The 19,146-nt window shown below is 41.6% G+C and overlaps 1 protein-coding gene across 3 annotated transcripts in view; it reads left to right on the top strand.

The window, feature by feature from the left end:
- The window catches only part of LOXHD1 (lipoxygenase homology PLAT domains 1), a 289,434-nt gene that overhangs the window by 157,079 nt on the left and 113,209 nt on the right, over positions 1 to 19,146 (top strand). For 2 of the 3 annotated variants that reach the window (XM_039545016.1, XM_039545015.1), the window contains exons 20-25: positions 2,399 to 2,559; positions 9,971 to 10,047; positions 11,826 to 12,022; positions 12,425 to 12,617; positions 14,407 to 14,567; positions 18,352 to 18,655. In XM_039545016.1, coding sequence (XP_039400950.1) covers positions 2,399 to 2,559; positions 9,971 to 10,047; positions 11,826 to 12,022; positions 12,425 to 12,617; positions 14,407 to 14,567; positions 18,352 to 18,655 — 1,093 coding nt within the window. Of the gene's footprint in view, positions 1 to 2,398; positions 2,560 to 9,970; positions 10,048 to 11,825; positions 12,023 to 12,424; positions 12,618 to 14,406; positions 14,568 to 18,351; positions 18,656 to 19,146 lie in introns of those variants that run through there. The other variant, XM_039545017.1, reaches the window with a different exon arrangement.

The raw sequence follows: 19,146 nt of genomic DNA, 5'->3' as shown, positions 1-19,146 counted from the left end.
CAAAAGTAGCTAAGGCCAATACATCATTAACTAGCAAATAATGCACTTATCTGTTCCATGGGGTCAACCTACTTAATATGCATTCAATTGTGCCGGACACTTTGGATTTCTGGTTTTCAGTTTAAGCTGTTAAAAGCCAGGCATACATCTCTAAGGGAAGAATTTGAGAATCTGATCAGAGAATCACTCAAATTCACCATTTGTGTGTGGAATTTTTTTAAAAGTCATTTTTAATTAAAATTTTAAGTGGCAAGAAAATGTAAATAGGAAAGATGAGATTTTCAAAATTGGCCATTTAAATTGTGACTGCAAAATATACATTCACAGATGGGACCTGATTTTACATTTCTAGAGCTTCCAAACTCCCACTGAAATTCTTAGATGTCACAGGGCGTTTTGGGGGCTCACCAGATGCAGAAGTGAGCCCTTATTGTGTCTACCAAACCTGTATTTGTGCACACAGTTGGCATTTGCATGGCAGGATGCATAGCTGTGCTTGAAAACTGTGTATGCAATTGCATATTTACTCATGCAAATGTGCATTTTGCAAGTGTAATATATGCACATACATATTTTTTCAGACCCTATTTATAGGCCCAGTTTTGAAAAGTAGGCCCAAAATGTAAGAAGAACTTTAAAAATATGGGATGATTTATTCCAGTCTACAATGTAACAATTTTTTAAACTGGAGGAAAAGTTACCTCTTACCAAATGATAGCAAAGCAAGTCTCATTTTTCTGTTAGTTGGAAGCCTGTTTCTGTGATGTTCCAAAATCATCATCATCTTAGTTCATTTCAGCCAGAAACATATTTTAAACACAGATAATAACTAGTTTCTGACTTATAAAAATGATTTGTATGGCAATTTGCATGAAATAAGCAGTGGATAATAGCAAAAATAAATTTTTGAAATCCTGCTCACGCTGTAATAGCAGCCAGACTATATAAACTAATCTGGGATGTATTAAAGAATAATTGTTCTTTTGGCAGAGTGAACTGAAAGCTGGTGAGTGAAACAGAAATATCTACAGGGCTTAACTCTGACCAAACAGAACTTGTCCATTCAAAAAAATGCACTAGTTTAAATAAATATAATCAATTGATCAATTAAAAATTAAAAATAAATAAAAACAAATAAAAATAAGTAAAAATAAAAGAGTGTAAACCTCTACTCTATATGCATTTAAACCAGTTTAACCCTAGCTTATATTAGTTTAGCTCAAGTGGGTAGTTTACTGATGCAAGCTAAACTGATGTAAGCAAGGGTTAAACCAATTTAGTTCGTATAAATTAGCAGGTTGCACTGGTATAATTTCATTGACTTAATTTATACCAGAATATGGTAAGTGCTCATTTATTTACACCAGTGTATGGTAAGTGAGCTCAGAATCAGGTCCAGTATAGCTAACTTCATTAAGTTAGGTCAAACCTGCTAGGTTTTGCTCAGTGAATAGATATTTGTGAGTCTGATCCTGTGACCCTTTATTATGTACATAATTTTTGCTTACACAAGCACACCCATTATTTTTAACACTTAAAAGTTCAGCAGTATGTTTTTGCTGCCTTTTTTTGAAAGGACAGTTTTGCTGAAATCTTTTAAAACATATTTTGAAAGTAGTGGCTGATATTTTTGTAATAATCTTTCTTGGTTGGGAAAATTTGTCACCCTCCTAACCCTCTATCTGGGCATTAATGAAGACAGGCCACCACCAGCAGCAAATTTGTGCTTTCTATGGACAGAAGAGACAAATGCACCACAGCACTATGTTCCCTCCAATTTTCTCCTGCCTAACAAGGCATTAAAGCAAGGGGCACTTATAATTGCATCAGGAGCATGGTAAACTACAGTGCTCCTCTCTGTGTATATGTCTGTTTAAGGTACTTATATGGCCTCCATCACTGGAGTATCTGAACACCTCACAATCTTTACATATATTTAGCTTCATAGTGCCCCCCCTGGGGTGAGGAGGTACCATCTCAGTTTATAGTTGGAGAACTCAGGCACAGAGAGACTAGGTGATTTACCCTAGTTCCCCCAGGAAGACTGAGGCAGAGCAGAGAACGGAACGTGGGTTTCCCAGGTCCCAAGCCAACACCCTTAGAACTGGACCATCCTTCCTCCCTATTAGGGTGAGGAATGAGACTATGGATAGGAGTAAGCACCCAAAAGCTCTGGCTGCCGTTGCTTTATCAATCCCACCCTATGAGGCTAGCACAGATGCTCTGGTTTATTCTTTGGTAAATTAACTTGAACTTAATCTATTCACCGGCTTCTGAGGGATCTTCTACATCCTGCAGCTCTGGGAGTGGTCTGATCGCAGTAATAAATGCTTGTGTTTCATTTTGTTTCTTAGGAGCCGTATTGCCTAATCTTGTTTCTTTTTTCTCTCTGCCAAAGGCTGATGAGTTCTACATTGAAGCTGTGACTTTGAAGCAGGTGAGGAGGGTGAGGATAGGGCATGATGGCAAAGGAGGAAGCAGTGGCTGGTACCTTGACAAAGTGATAGTGAGGGAAGAAGGGCAGCCAGAAAGTCAGGCTGTGGAATTCCCATGCTACAGGTACTGGAAACAATGCTCTCAAATTATGCCTTTATTTATTGATTTGTCACACTTTCAAGAGCCTAATTACTGTTCAGGGCTGGAATCTTCTGAGCTCATCTAAATCCTGCCAGATAATTTTTTTGCTTGGCCTGAAAGCAAAATGTGTGGATTGGGAGATTAAGTATAATATTGCCCTCTCCTACTAAATAGGCAGCAATCTGAAGAATAAACTTTTCAGTGATTAACTCAATGGTGCTGAGGATTTCCCAGAGACAAAATGCCACCTTCCAATGATGAATCCAATGTTAATTCAACCTTCTGCTGCAGGAATATTCCCATTGCTACTGCAGCCTCCTAGTTTTGTTGCAGATGTGGAGCCTTCTTCTGCCCTGACATGAATGTCCCATGGTCCCAAGAGCTGTGGCATACTAGTCTCTTGTTGGGAGTGTGCAAAATCGATAAGATGCTGTCATGAAAACTCACCACAATGCACCAGGGTGGGTGGGAATCGTAGAGAAAAGGGCCGTGACTCTGCCATCCAGGCAAGTTACAGATGTATTCTTCTCTTTCCTCAAGACAATAAGTGGCCGAAAAGAAGGTGCTGTAGCTGAAGCTTCCCTTGGAGAAGCAATAGCTAGCACTCATTTTCACATCATACACATAACCAGTTTCTGCCTCAACGTGGAGAGTGCAAATAATCAATAGCTAGGTGAAAACACAACAGACACAGCTTTAACATATAGTTCTGGGTCCTTCAAATCCCACTTTTATGTGCAGAGGATTTCACGCTTTGCAGGGTGAATTCCACTAAATAACAATGAATTCCCGTTTTAAAAAAAATAAGGCGCTCTCTTCTCATAGGATTGGTAGAATTTTATATACTAATATGTAAAAAGCGACAAAGAGTCCTGTGGCATCTTATAGACTAACAGAAGTATTGGAGCATGAGCTTTCATGGGTGAATACCCACTTTGTCAGATGAATGTAGTAGAAATTTTCAGAGGCAGGTTTCTCCTCCCTTGGTGTTCACACCTCAACTACTAGAAGAGGGCCTCATCCTCCCTGAGTGAACTAACCTCGTTATCTCTAGACTGATTCTTGCCTGCATATTTATACCTGCCTCTGAAAATTTCCACTACATTCATCTGACGAAGTGGGTATTCACCCACGAAAGCTTATACTCCAATACATCTGTTAATCTATAAGGTGCCACAGGACTCTTTGTTGCTTTTTACAGATCCAGATTAACACGGCTACCCCTCTGATACTAATATGATTATTTTCAAATTGCCACCAAATGTAAAGCCACTGGGTCTGATTCTGATCTCGTCAGTATAACCAGCAATTACTCCTCAGAAGTCAGTGTAAAACAATGTGAGCTCAGAATTAGGCCCACTGAATTACTAAAGCCACATCACATAACAGAGAGCAGAGCCAACTTGCCAGGGATGTAGAATTTGACACGAGATGCGACATCATGTTCATTGGGAAAAGTGGGCAAGTTTCCAAATTATAACCCTCTTAATCACAGAATAAACCCATCATGTTATGATGTTGCCACTTTTTAATACCCGTTTAATAAGTTAACTCACAATATGGTAACCAGACAGGCACTGACTTGGACATGAAATGTCCACATTGAGAACTGTTATGCTGAGTATCTTCAGAGATCCTCACACGTCTAGCTATGTGATACATCTAGCTTACATTAATGGCTACTTCTGAATAGCCTCATGACCGAAGCCACTTAATGACCTTCATCCACCATGGGGTGAAGATCTTGTTCTAGTAAGGTTACAGTAAAGCACTTGACCATCCAGTTGTGATAGAAAAGATTTCATTGACCGTTAAAAACAACAACCATAAACAAGAGGCTGGAAATTAAGACCTGACTGTAGAATATCCAGCTTGCACATTCAGCCTTCGTGCCACGAATCATTAGGATTCTGTTCTTCTTGTATTTTCCATGATCTATTGTCCAAGTGAGACCATTGTCACTCACATGAGTTGTTTTGCTGTCCTTGTGCCACCATTATCCGTTCCTCTCAGAGGGAAATGGTCACATGACCGACAGAGTGGGAGTGAGTGGAGCACTGTTCCTATCACTGCCTCTGGTGCCTGCGTCTTCTGCAGGATCATGAGAAAGTGGAGCAGAATGACAGTCTACAGTTGTTGTGGAGGCTGGAGGTATCTGAAGGCAAAGGTGCTCACCCACTGCATCCTCCATAGGAATGAATAAACTTGTCCATGACCTGCAGCGTTTGGATGCTTCCACTCCTGCTGGCCAGGGATACCTCCAATTCCCTTGCTGCTCTGGATATCATTCAGAGGGGCCTGCTCCTCCAGGATACAGATACTTCTAGAAACTTGGCTAGGAGGAGCAGCCCTTCCTTAGTGAGCCAAGGCAAGCAAGTGGTAGTGTGAAGTTAGAGACTACAGTTCAGAAAGGCCAAGAGAAGCATCTGTCTCGGTCAATCTGTTGCCAGCTGGTGGATATGTTGTTGTACCCATCACCTTTCTCTTCTGTGGCCTGATCACCTTCAATTGTTACTATAGCACATTGACAAAGTCCAGGGGAAATAATTTTCTTTCTGCTGTGTCCCGTTATTTAGGACTGGTCTAAAGACATGCTCTGAGCTCAGCTGCTTCTGCTGTGATCCAGCACAACCAGAGCACAAAATACTTTCTCCCAACAGGAACATACTGGGGCAGAAAATGCTAAACGTTCTCCCACCAATCTGGGTGCACTGAGATATAGGATAGAATTCCATTGTGGGGTGCTGCTTACACAGCTCTCATGATGTCTGATGCCAGAAGGACATCAACATGGATTTTCCCGTCCATGTAACTCACTGAAGTCTGTTTTGTTCTTCTCATTTATATGTGTAAACACATGGCTAAGATTTTTTTTTAATTTCAAAGCTTTTAACAATAAGCATTTATGTAGCAGTGGAGGAGCATCCACTAATTAAATCACACCAGTCCTACAAGGAGTATTAGCAAACTGAGGTGCAGAGAAGCTAAATGGATTAACAGTGAGTTTGTGGCAGAGCCAGGAATAGAATCCCGAAGTAATGTCTCCCAGTCCTGTGCTTTAAACTACCAAAATAGTTGCTGTGAAGAAAATGTAATGGCTCATAGTTATTCTCAGAGTCAGTGTATTAAAAATGCTCCTTTGAAGTACATTTCCAAGAGCTCTGTGTGAGCTCTAAAGCTTGTCTCTCACACCAACAGAAGTTGGTCCAATAAACGATATTACCTCACCCATCTTGTCTCTCTAATATCTGAGTGTTCTTTGCAGAGTGCTAGTTCATCATTCAGATGCCTTGAAATCTTTTATGACTTTCTGACATTAGAATAATTCAGATTTTTTTCAGAGTGAATCACTGAACCATTCAGTGCAATGACTGAAGCCATCTGTATATTATAAGTCCTTTCTAGTTTGGATGCTATAAACATAAATAGTGCTAACAATAACAAGGATAGGTGACAGGGTTGAATAAAATAAGAACCACCTTTCCCACCCAAACCTAGAACCGAACCTATTTTGAGGATCAAAGCTTAGGTTTTTTATTTTTCATTTTCACTTTGGGGCTCAGTGCAAGGCCAGGAACAGAGGAGCTGACAGCCAGTAATATCCCTGGCAGAAATGAAATGGAAATCAAAGACAGCCCAATCTCATGTTAGGCCAGATTCTCAGCTGGTGTAAATCATTATATCACCACTGAAATGATTTTATACCGGCTGGGAATATGGCTTGATATTTCTAGCTCAGCTTTGCAGACCCAAGAAATCTGAATATTTGTGATAAGCTTTGGACCTGACCTGAATAACTCCGAACTTCTTGTGGTTTTCACATCATTGTGCGTTTTGTAAATATTTGTGCAATCTGGGATTACAAGAACACATCATTTTAGTCTGATAGAGTGTGTGCAGCTCAGAGTGGTACCAGAGTGAGGTATGTGTATGTTAGAAATATCTAGACAGATGTATATAAACTACCTAGGGATTATTGATGATTTTACATTGCAAACCAAGTGCTTCTACAAGTACTTTGTACAACAAGTACTTTCGCTGTTAGGTCGAATGAATGCTATTTTAAATGGCCTGATGTGTTTAGAATGTGTTGATCCATTAATGCCATATATATATATATATATAACCTAGTTGACATCATTCTAAACCTCGTTCATTATACATAGAGTTCTTTTGCCCCTCCAAATTTTTGCAAATCTTGCTGCTGAGCATGGGCGGCATCTTGAGCTTGATGTACAAGGAACAAATATATAGATAAAAGTGCTTTATGATGTTCCATTGTGACTTCCGTGGAACAACATTCGAATGGCACATTATGAAGAAAAGGAGAAACAAGAATGTGTTGCAAATCAAAATCACTCATCTGTCATTATTCACAAGTCTTCATCTTACACTGCTTGAAGGGATGGTGTCCTTGCCACAGCCTGCTGTTCTCTTGGCTAACACAAGATTGGGCAATGGTAGCTGCATTAAGTCATTTCTCTTGGTAGTCTATCCCCATCTTACTTTTCACCAGCCTGTAGAAAGCTTTCCACACCTGATTCAAACTCTTCCTTGCCTCTTCATCAGTAGCCTCCAGCAAAGAGCAAAACTTCTCCGGAAAAGTCTTCCTTCATGAATTCCCTTGCAGCGCTCCCTTCTCCACCAAGGAAGCAATTAATATTTGCTCTTCTCCACCCAAAGCTCTGTTTCTTGTGGAAGACATTTTGATTCTCTCACCTTGGCTCAGGAGTGTCCTTGGATTCACTCCATATTGGGTAATTGCACCAGCAACAGCAAAGGGTACAAAAACAACCACATATACACCAGCAATGGAAGAAGCAGCTTCCAAGATGACTGATGCTAGATTAGCACAAAAAGCAACTGGCATAAAGTTGGCCATCTCAGGGGCTTCTCTCGTCCTGAAGTGCATTCTGAATTGAGAGGATTGTGGGGTGGGCAGAAATTAAATTCTGTTTTCTGAGGGTACCCCATTTAAATTCCATGTATGCAGAGGCATCTTGACTTTTGTGATGACTTAATCCCCTAGTTGTTGGATACCTGTCCAAGGATGGGACCCCTGAATCATCAAGGACTACACGACACACAGGTACTAAGGATCAGTTGCAACAGGTAAAAAAAACCCAAACCCATGACTAATACAAAGACTTCCTTCCATAAGACACATGTTCTGAGATGCTCTTCATGTGTCCTCTGTACTCTCCACGCTTGGCTTCAATTCTTTACATCAATCTGTGCTTCTATAACCCAAAAGTCCTTCTCACTCACCACCGAAGGCAAACAATGCACCTGATAACCTACCACAGTGTTAAACTGATATTTCTTCATGCTGATATAATTACCGCTAAACCTCTCCAACACACATGGCCACATCTTTTACAGAGTGAAAGGGAAGAATACTGGGTAGATTACATACCCGACAACCAACAAAAGATTAGCGGGGAGATTGGGGTGGGGGAATGGCATTACATGTGTCTCTTTTCTGCATGTTTCCGAGCACTTGATATTGTTGCAAAATCCCGGTGGCTGTTTCATGTTCCCCTTATGAATTCTGGCCTACAGAATATTCCTGGTGCTCTTGCCAACTCTGAGTTTTGCTTCATGTTTGGTGTTCCTGCATACTGCTGTTTCTTCTGCATAGCACCTGTGCTGATATTATTTCTGTGTGCAGGGATGGGGGGAGGAAGGAAATTCTAACTCTTTTTTTTCAGATGGAGGACATTAGAACCTGAGAAATTAAAAACAACAACAACTAGCGAAACTGGTGGGAAAGGGAGTTGGTGGCTCAGGGGATTGAGCATTGGTTCTGGATCCCTTCACCTCTAGGTCACCATTCAAATCCAGATGGTAGTGACTTTGAAGGTGTTACAGCTTGATGACTCTTTGGCCTATGAGAAATGAGAAGATGGCCTCATGCTAATTGTTAGTTGACATTTGTTCACATTTCTAAACCTCTGCCTCACGGGCTTCCTTGTAATGGCAGTCTCAGCAGCAAGGCTGAAGATTGACTATGATGGAAACTGAACTCCCCTCTCCCTTTGTGTAATGGGTAAGGATGGAGCACGTTGACAGAGGACAGCATGGGGAAACTTGTGCTGCTTCCGAGCTGCACTTGTTCAGTGGCTAAAGAGGACTTAGGCCTCCAGGGCTGTCAATCTGGCACTTCTCAACAGCACTATCGTCCCTTTGAAAAGTGCTTCATGCAAACCAATTAATTTTGTTGTCGTTTCCCTTCCCTTTCTAGTTTTGGAAATCATTATCAAACTCCTTTCTCTGACAGGGTGTTAAATAATCTCGGTGAAATGTCCAAAGTTTCTTACTTATTCTTTGTTCACCACAACTGGTTCAAAACAGTATTTTTAGCTGCAGGATGAAGCAGAGTAGAAAAATTGAGCTGAGTAATTCAGAACATTAGTATAGCTCTTTTGTGAAATCAGCTCTGATTACCTGATGTTAGAAGGTTGAAAAGGCCAGCTTAGACCTGTGTGGGACAAATGACTCTAGAATGATACTTTTAATAACATCTAACACTTTGAAATAATTTGTGCTACAATCTTCTGATCAGGGAAGTGCAAATCTCTGTGAATACCACACCTGTATTGAAATGATTATGGTTTTTTTTTCCTTTTGGCTGTAATTTCTTCCTCCTTGGAGTTCAGGGAAACAGCTCTTCCATTTAAGTTTAAGTTTGAGTCCACGGTTCTATTTGCGACAGATCTCTCTCCTTAATTAGCCTAATAATTTGCTGTTACATGAATTTTGTGATGCAAATATATTCCTCCCTCCCTCCTGTGTTAGCACTCCAGGGTGAAGCATACTAGTTCCACAGCACATTCGGCCCTGGAATCGAGAGGCAAGATCCAATAATATAATTCAGCTCTTGTCTGGTGAAGGAGAAGTGTTTCCTGGTGTTTCCATAGACAGCATAGGATGAAAAGATAAAGGAATCGGCAGGCATGAGAAAAGATGTCAATAGCCTTATCTGATATTATTGTCAGAATAAAAGACAATAAGAATTTCCAGATAATGGGCAAGATTTTCAAAAGGCCCAGCCTCCTGGTTTGCAGGAGTGATTTGTAATGGCTGAATTTACACCTTCTATTTAAATGCAAATGCGAGTCGCAATAGATGCACCTCTACCTGTGTTGCAAATGGAAGATGGACCTTTTGAAAATATTAGCTCTTCGAGAATTTATACTAATGTGTGATTGCTGTAGGGTTAGATCACACTCCGAGAACTAGGTCTCGTCTTCTTCACAGATGAACAGCCACCTAAAAATGTCACTTTATCTATACAGTGTTACTTTTTGTTACATACTATATTTGTCTGGACCTTAAAAACCCTGAAATGTGGTAAATATTAGGAGATAACTTACTTTTATTTGCAAACTAGATGGCTTGACAAAAATGAGGATGATGGTCAGATTGTTCGAGAGTTAGTACCTGCTGGGGAGTCACCGATCCTGAAAAGTGAGTTTGGTCTGGGACAAAGAAGGCTTTGGGTTGGGCTATTTATTTATTTTTAAATCAACAGGAAAACTACAATATTTATACCAATAACATCCAAGAAATGTGTGCTGAGCCATATGGGGGGAAATCTGTGATCTTTAAATCCTAGTTTATGAATGGGATTAATTCACATACAAGAGGATGACCGCCACATTTTTGTGTAATGGAAAGAATTTTAAAATTTTTTTAAGAATGGCTTGTTTTGTATGACTAGAGATTGGATCCTTAAACATCTGCCTTCTGTGCAGGGTGAATGCCATTGAATAACACTAAAGTTTTGTTCAATATCTTCATTAACGATCTGGAGGATGGTGTGGACTGCACCCTTAGCAAGTTTGCAGATGACACTAAACTGGGAGGAGTGGTTGATACGCTGGAGGGTAGGGATAGGATACAGAGGGACCTAGACAAATTAGAGGAGTAGGCCAAAAGAAATATGATGAGGTTCAACAAGGACAAGTGCAGAGTCCTGCACTTAGGACAGAAGAATCCCATGCACTGCTACAGACTAGGGACCGAATGGCTGGGCAGCAGTTCTGCAGAAAAGGACCTAGGGGTTACGGTGGATGAAAAGCTGAATGTGAGTCAACAGTGTGCCCTTGTTGCCAAGAAGACTAATGGCATTTTGGGTTGTATAAGTAGGGGCATTTCCAGCAGATCGAGGGATGTGATCATTCCCCTCTATTCAGCACTGGTGAGGCCTCATTTGGAGTACTGTGTCCAGTTTTGGGCCCCACACTACAAGAAGGATGTGGATAAATTGGAGAGAGTCCAGCGGAAGGCAACAAAAATGATTAGGGGGCTGGAGCACATGACTTATGAGGAGAGGCTGAGGGAACTGGGATTGTTTAGCCTGCAGAAGAGAAGAATGAGGGGGGGTTTGATAGCTGCTTTCAACTACCTGAAAGGGGGTTCCAAAGAGGATGGATCTAGACTGTTCTCAGTGGTAGAAGATGACAGAACAAGGAGTAATGGTCTCAAGTTGCAGACGGGGAGGTTTAGGTTGGACCTTAGGAAAATCTTTTTCACTAGTAGGGTGGTGAAGAACTAGAATGGGTTCCCTAGGGAGGTGGTGGAATCTCCTTCCTTAGAGGTTTTTAAGGTCAGGCTTGACAAAGCCCTGGCTGGGATGATTTAGTTGGGAATTGGTCCTGCATTGAGCAGGGGGTTGGACTAGATGACCTCCTGAGGTCCCTTCCAACCCTGAGATTCTATGATTCTATGATTCTATGACAATCCTCCCTTATAGGGATTTTAAGGCACCAGGAGTATAATTTCCTAAAACATTGCTAAATGAGAACAAGAACATAGCTCTTAATAATTATTTTGCATGCAAAAAACAAAAACAAACAAACAAAAAAGAGCGGCTAAAATCAACCTGTAGGCATAAAAGTAGATAAATCTACTTCAGTTTCTAACAAAGTTGACTTTTTTCATGTTTTGGTAATAATCTAACCTTGTGGGTCTGTCATCAGACATTCTCAGTCCATTTATATATCTGTTAGGGTTTTCACCCTTCCAAACCTGATATTCTATGATTCTACAGCTGGTGAACACATCTCATAGGTTTATGAGCTCCTTCCAGTCTGCTCCTCTGGGCAAGCCTCTGGTGCAAATGTTTCCAAGTCTCTCTGATTCATGCTTGTGCTCTGTTCTAGTTTGCAGCAAGCTTCAGTGATTCAGGATGAACTTTGGCAGTGCATCATGTGTCTGTGTTGTGTACATTAATATCTCTTTAGATGTCAGCTATCACATCAGTGTGAAGACAGGAGATGTTCCTGGAGCCAGCTCAGATTCTAAAGTTTTTATCAAACTATATGGTGAAAAGGGAAACACCAGCAAGGAGCCTCTGTTAGTTTCTGACAATGACCTAGGCAATTACTTTGAACGTGGGCGAGTGGATGAGTTTATTTTAGAGACTCTGGATATTGGAAAGGTAAGACTTAATCACAAGTGGGTCAGTATTTTATGCCAGTGATTTGTGTAATAATCAGCACGGTACTAAGGGAACTGCTGCACTGTAAGAGAATCTGACCTTTGGACAAAATGTTACAAACCACATTTTCAAATAGGCTGCTACAATTGCAACTAGGGGTTTTTCGTAGATACCGGTTTGGACATGTAAGGGAATGTTTCTACATGCAATGTGGCTCTCTGCCCGCCTAACTGTCCAACTTGCATGTTTAAGGGCACATTGTATGTTCACAAGCTGATACATATAGAAAAGGTTTGCATGCACACAGTGAAAGAACAGAACATACCGAGGAAGTACATTTTTATTTTATTAAATAAATGTCTTCCTTGTTCCCCTCGCCCCTTTTTGCTTTTTCTTTTCAAGATCAACCGACTTCTGATTGGACATGATAATGTAGGGCTCCGATCTGGTTGGTTCCTGGCTAGTGTCCAGATCACAGTTCCTGTCCATGGAAGGCAGTACATGTTCCCATGCAACCGATGGCTTGACAAAGACGAAGCTGATGGGAAGGTGGAGGTGGAGCTCTACCCAAGTGAGATTGTGTCCATTGAGAAATGTGAGGGAGCAAAGTGTTTGTTGTTGTTATTAATTATTATTATTATTTATCCGTATTACCGTAGTGCCTAAAAGGCCCAGAGATGAAGCAGGACCCCTCTGTACAAACCCAGAAAAGACAGTCTCTGCCCCGGTGAGCTTACAATCTATGTATAAGACAAGAGAAAACAGATGGATACAGACATAGACAAGGAAACAATGATACAATATTGGTCAGCATGATAGGCAGTGGTAGCAGCACACTGTTTGTGAAAGTAAATGATAAAGCCCCATTGTTGTGGTCATTGACAATTAGATCAGAAAAAAATGAAAAAACACAAGAAAAAAACACTGTAGAGTTTATTCTTGCATTGACGGGGTTATTGCTGAGATGATGTAATAGGTTGCCTCCATCTCTGATTTCTGAGATTCTAGGAAAAACCTAGGCTATGGCCAGGCTCAGTGCAGTCAGACACTGGGTTTCCCTTGCTGCAACATCAAAGCATCTCTTTGCTGACCTGCAGCTCCCATGCTGTTCCAGAGCGGCATCCTCACACGCTACTTCCAGTTCATTACAGTCTTGACTTGCAACAGCATCTGAATTTCCAGTCCCTAGTCTCTTGAGAGAAGTTTTATGATAGATATGGATGAAGATCCATTCTGGTTTTGACTGACATCGGTACATTCATTTTCATTTAGAATCAAGATTAAAAGTTGACCTTGTGTCCCAAGGAAGACAAATGTAGTGCATATCCCCTCAGCTCCATGTAGCTCCCTCCTCACTACTGTATTATGGAGAGGCTAGAGCTTCTCCATAGTTAATGTTGCAGTGAGGTTCCATTTTTAAGGCCCTATTTTAGTAGCCCTCTAACTTTGAGTTGGGAGATTCACTTGACCTGACAAGCCTGTGGTCTGAGGGAGAATATTTTTATCATCCGCTACTGGACTGGGTCAGACTGCTTTTCTTGAGTGAAAGGAAATTCAGGATCTGACTCCTCTTGCATTCTCAACCAAAGTATTCCCCTTCAGGGAAATGTATATAGGTCCATTGTCCAGGTGGGGTAACAGCAACAGTGTTTCTGAATGACTTGCCAAGAGTCTATATGGGAAGTCTGTGGGTGGTAGACGCTGGGGGTGTGTCTATGTTGCAGCTGGGAATAAGCCTCCCAGCCTGGGTAGACAGACTTGCACTAGCTCCATTTGAACTAGTGGGCTAAAAATAGCAATGTGGATGTTGAGGAGTGGGAGCCTGAGTCCAAGGTTGCCTGACCCGATAGGTCTGAGCTCGGGCAGCTGATCCAAGCCACTGCCCAGGATACAACATCCACACTGCTACAGAGCTAGAGTGAATTTTTCTACCTGGGGAGGCATGCACCCAGCTGCAGTGTAGACATGCCTATATTGTATCCACTAGATCGTTCAGACTGATCTCTTTTGGCTACTTGTAAAATTAAAACATTAGACAAATAATAATGTTTAGCTAGTGTTTGGAGTAGATTTTTAAAGCTATATTATTAGACACATTTTTCAAGTGCTTTTACCAAAGCAGAATGTGTCAGAGACATTTCTGGGAGATACCCTAGCCTATTGAGATAGATAGGCACTGGCTATTGCCTATTGAGATAGGCATTGGCTGTGGAGCCATGAATTTTTTTATACATGATAAAAATAGCCTATGTGTATTATAGATAATTAATTTTCATCTCAAAGCAATTCTATGCATTTCACCATTAGCAAACTCACCCCGGAATTAACATAAGGAACTTTGTGTATTAACTCCTCCATTAAATTTATTTTTTCTTTTGGAATAGTGGTAAATTATGAGGTGTCAATAGTTACGGGGGACGTGCGGGCAGCAGGCACCAATGCAAATGTCTTCATGCAGCTTTATGGCGAGACTGGCAAAAGTGAGTTGATCATCTTGAAAAGCAGGTCAAACAACTTTGAGAGGGGAGCAACTGATATTTTTAAGGTACGATCAAGACAGCCTTTACTGTTTATCTGAAGGGAAAGAAATGAGAACCAAAACAATGTACTTTTAACAAAATGGCAACACACATTCACTTTTCAACATTCCTGCTCAATTGGCTTTTGCACTTCATGAAAAATAGACTAGTCTCCCTTTCAGGTTTCCATGCACTAGTATTTAGGATGCAGGCACTGTAGAAGAAAAGAAATATTCATTTTAGCTTTGCAAAACATTTGTAAACCTATATCTTGGCCTTGAGCTAGTGGCATTATCTCTTATGCTTTAATTAAGCTTTTGTATTTAATCGAAAAAGCACGCGTGACATATTGTCATGCTTACTTTAGAATGTGCCATTAATCACACAGGGCACTTGTGATAGAGATACACATTATTGGCTCAACCTTGCCAATCCTTGCTACTGGAATTACTACTCTTTGTTCTGTAGGAAAGAGTACTCAGATTGTGCTAATAGTGTTAGGGATGATGCAGAGCTATGTCATCCCATGAAGCCTGCTGCTTTGAAGGGGTGCATCTCATGCTTTTCTGTACTTTATCTGTTGAAGGTGCTAACAGTACCCTCCTACCATAGTATCTGAGCACCTTATGATGTCTGTACTGTATTCTTCCCTGACCCCCTCCCACCCAGGGTTTGGAAGGGCAGTGCTATTATCCCTATTTGCAGATGGAGAACTGAGGCCCAAAGAGACTAAGTGACTTGCTAAGGCCACACTGTAAGTCTAGTGGAGAAGAGAATTGAACCTGGGCCATCTGAGTACTAGGCAAGTGCCCTAACCACTGGGTCTCAGTCAACCTGGGCCTGGCAACCAAAGAGTTAATGCAGGAACTGCTGGCCAATGCTGATTGGCTGCCTCATAACACCTGGGAGAGTAAAAGATTTGAGGGGTGGGGCAGCTGCCAGAGGAGCAAGGTGGTTATGGAAAGAAGGTCCTGCCAGCAAGCTGGTGAGAAGCCTCCCTTGGGTGGCAACAACCCAAAGAAGGGCAGATCAGAGGCACAGGCTGCAGAAGCCTACAGAACCAAGAGAGGAAGGAAGGAGTTCAGCAGGGGAATTGTTGAGAACTGATTCTGCCTTCCTGGGTTCAGGGCCCTGAACTGGAATCCAGTGGAGTGGGTGGCCTGGGTTCCCCTACCTACCTCTTAACAGAGTTTTAAGAACCAAAGGGGGTTCCAGGCCTCTTGAGGACAAGGACCAGATAACCTTTGCCAAACATGAGGGGAAGGGGGCAGGTACGCTCCAGTGGGACAAAATTAATGTCCTTGCCTCTAGAATAGGTCGATAGAGATTCAGACAAGAAGGGTGGACTGACCACCTCATTGGTCCGAGCAGACTCTGTGCAGTGCCCTGTCTGGCCAAAGGGGGTGCTGACACAGTGGGGCACCGTCCACAGGAGGTGAGAGCAGCTCAGTAGCAGCCCCTGTGCTATTCTGAGCACAAGGCAGCAATTCAGTGCAGTCCTGAAACAGGCCATGCAATGGAGGGCTGACACTTTTTAAAGGAAGTAAATAAGAATACTTAGGAAGTCCTGGGTCTGGCTTGAATGAGATGGATAATTAATGACTTCTTTACGCCTCTCATAAGAGGGAGGCAGCATGGTCCACTGGATAGTGCCAGGAGATCAGTCAGGAATAGGCCGATGTGTGTGCTGTCTCTTTAAGTCTATTGAAGGAAGCCGGGCAGAAGGGAGGGGTAGGTGGGGAAGGGTCTAGGCACAAGTCCTATCCTGAAGCAGAGTGAGGGATAAAATGTTTGCTTTGTTCTAATAAAGTTCCCTGTTAAGTGTTGAGAAACTGACTTGTTCAGTGATTCTTTACCATTGTCACATTATGCCTAGTACTTTTCCTCAGTAGATCTCAGAGCACTTTATAAAGGTTGGTGTCATTATCCCCATGGTACAGATGGGGAGATGTAGGCACAGAGAAGTTAAAGTGATTTCCTTAGGTCACCCAGTGGCAGAGCTGGAAATAAAACCCAGGTGTCCTGGGTCTGAGGCCAGTGCTCTATCCACACTGCCCCCGTAAGATACAGATATGCATTCCTTTCTGGGGTCTGCCACTGCCTTGCTTTGTGCGTTTGCAGGGCTCTGTTAACCTCTCTCGGCCTCCGTTTCTTCATCTGCAAAACAGGGACAACTTCTTTGAGTGTTTGGAGGTCCTTGAATGACCAGCACTTTATAAATACACCTCTACCCTGATATAACGCTGTCCTCGGGAGCCAAAAAATCTTACTGTGTTATAGGTGAAACCGTGTTATATTGAACTCGCTTTGATCCGCCAGAGTGCGCAGCCCCACCCCCCTGGAGCACTGCTTTACTGCGTTATATCCAAATTCGTGTTATATCGGGTCACATTATATTGGGGTAGAGGTGTACTTATTGTTTGTTATAGAAACAAGGGCGATGAGGTAATATCTTTTATAAGACCAACTTCTGCTGGTGAAAGAGACAGGCTTTGGAGCTATACAGAGTTCTTCAGGTTAACATATTTCACGGGTTAACTACTTAAACTAAACATTCTGTCTGTAACATTCTGAGTTTGTTCCCCAGACCTGAAGAAGAACTCTGTGTAAGCTCAAAAGGTTGTCTCTCAGTAGCAGAAGTTGGTCCTATAAAAGATATTACCTCACCCACCTTGTCTCTCTAATATCCTGGGATCAACACAGCTACAACAACACTGCATATATAATTTGTTATAACATTTCAAATACCAGCTGTACATTCATCTGTTTCTAAAGTAAAAGAGCTTCCTCTGACATATTAAATCTTACAGATTTGTATAAATCTTCTATGTAGATCACTCTATTTACATAGCCATGATTGTTTCCTATTAAACGCTTACACAATTTGGAAGCCTTAAGTTTAATGTGTTACCCATTTTCTGCAGTTTTCCAAGTACACAAGGTAGAAGTCTGAAGCATTAGGAGATTAAGGATCTCTATCTTTCCCAATATTAATATTTACAGGAAGATATGGGAAAGAATAAGACTGTATGAGCTACATGTTAATGAGACAATGCTATCAGCTACAGACAGGGAATGCTGGATGCACATGAGCTGGGCAAAGAGAGACACTTTTCTCTGTGACTGTTATGGGGAACTGAGGCACAGGATAGATTAAATTACTTGCCCAAGGTCACACAGGAAATATGTGGTAGAGGTAGGAATTGAACCAAGTCTCTTGAGTGCTAGGTTAGTGTTCTCACCACTAGAACAGTCTTCCACTTTGGTTACCATACTGCATTGCTAACATTGATTTAAGGAGCACCATATGTATATACAGCATTTTACCGATCACCTAACCCTCCCCCCCTCAACCAAAAAAACCCCAAACGGTGCAAGGTCCACACCTCAAGAAGCTTGCAGACTGATAGAGATGAATACAATAGTCAGCCCAATAATTTAACAAAGGCACAGCAACAGTGTTGGTGAGAGCAGGAGAGGCAGGACTGGGACCCAGTAGATCTTAGTTTGAGTGTCTCTGCCACAGGTGTTCTGTATGACCTCGTGCAAGTCACTCAGTCAGTTTAGATGATATTTGATGGAAGTGCACTACACAGTAATTTAGAACAGGAAGTGAAAAAGAACCCTCAATCCAGCTGAAACTGGGGAGTGGGGCAGGGAATGACCTGTCACATCTCACAGTCAAGGTAATAGTGAGGTAATAGCTTTGGGTGTAATGGTCCATGTGGAGTTTTAAGCACTGTCATTGCTTATTTGTGAAGAGAAGACATTTCATGTTCTCTCGGGCCTTAAACTTGTCTTTGGTGGCAGGTAGAGGCTGCAGATGTTGGCAAGATCTACAAGCTCCGAATTGGCCACGATGGGAAGGGCATTGGGGATGGCTGGTTCCTGGAAAGTGTCACACTTAAATGGATGGTAATGAAGGTGAAGGAGACAGATAAGAAGAAAAAGAAGAAGAAGAAGAAGAAATCCAGTGAGGAAGAGGAGGAGGACTCCCAGCCAGAAGAAGTGATGGAAGTCTGTAAGTTCGTGGCTCACCGCTGGTTGGCTACAGATGAAGGGGATAAGGAGCTGGTTGTGGAACTGATACCCGAGGATGGATCTGGACTTGAGGGTAAACTTCAGTAGTAAATATGTGTCCCTAAGCATCTCATAATCAATAAAAAACAGTACATTAAGAGAGCAGTACACAGTTAACACTCAAAAGTCTGGAAATGCCATAAAGTCATATATACCCCCTCACCTCCACCCCCTTGTGCACTCAGGATAGCTCAAAGACTGTGCTTCTGCCAGGCTGCTACATCATCCCCACCCCCAGTGAAATGGAAAAACAGCAAATTTAACAATGAGAAAAACAAATACTTTTCACACAGCATGTACTTCTAGGGGAATTCTGTGCCAAAAATTAAAAATTTTGCACCAAAAAATTAAAAAATTCTGCACACAATATTTTAAAATTCTGCATATTTTATTTGTCAAACTAACACAATATAATCACACCAGTTTCAATTATTTTGGTAATTTATTTCAAAATACCTCTCAGCAAGTATGTCTGTAACAATACAGGCAACAACAAAAAAGATTTAGGAAATGTTTGTTTGACAA

Source organism: Mauremys reevesii, linkage group 6, assembly GCF_016161935.1.
Source record: "Mauremys reevesii isolate NIE-2019 linkage group 6, ASM1616193v1, whole genome shotgun sequence".
NCBI lineage: Eukaryota > Metazoa > Chordata > Testudines > Geoemydidae > Mauremys > Mauremys reevesii.
This window is presented reverse-complemented; position numbering and strand designations above follow the sequence as displayed.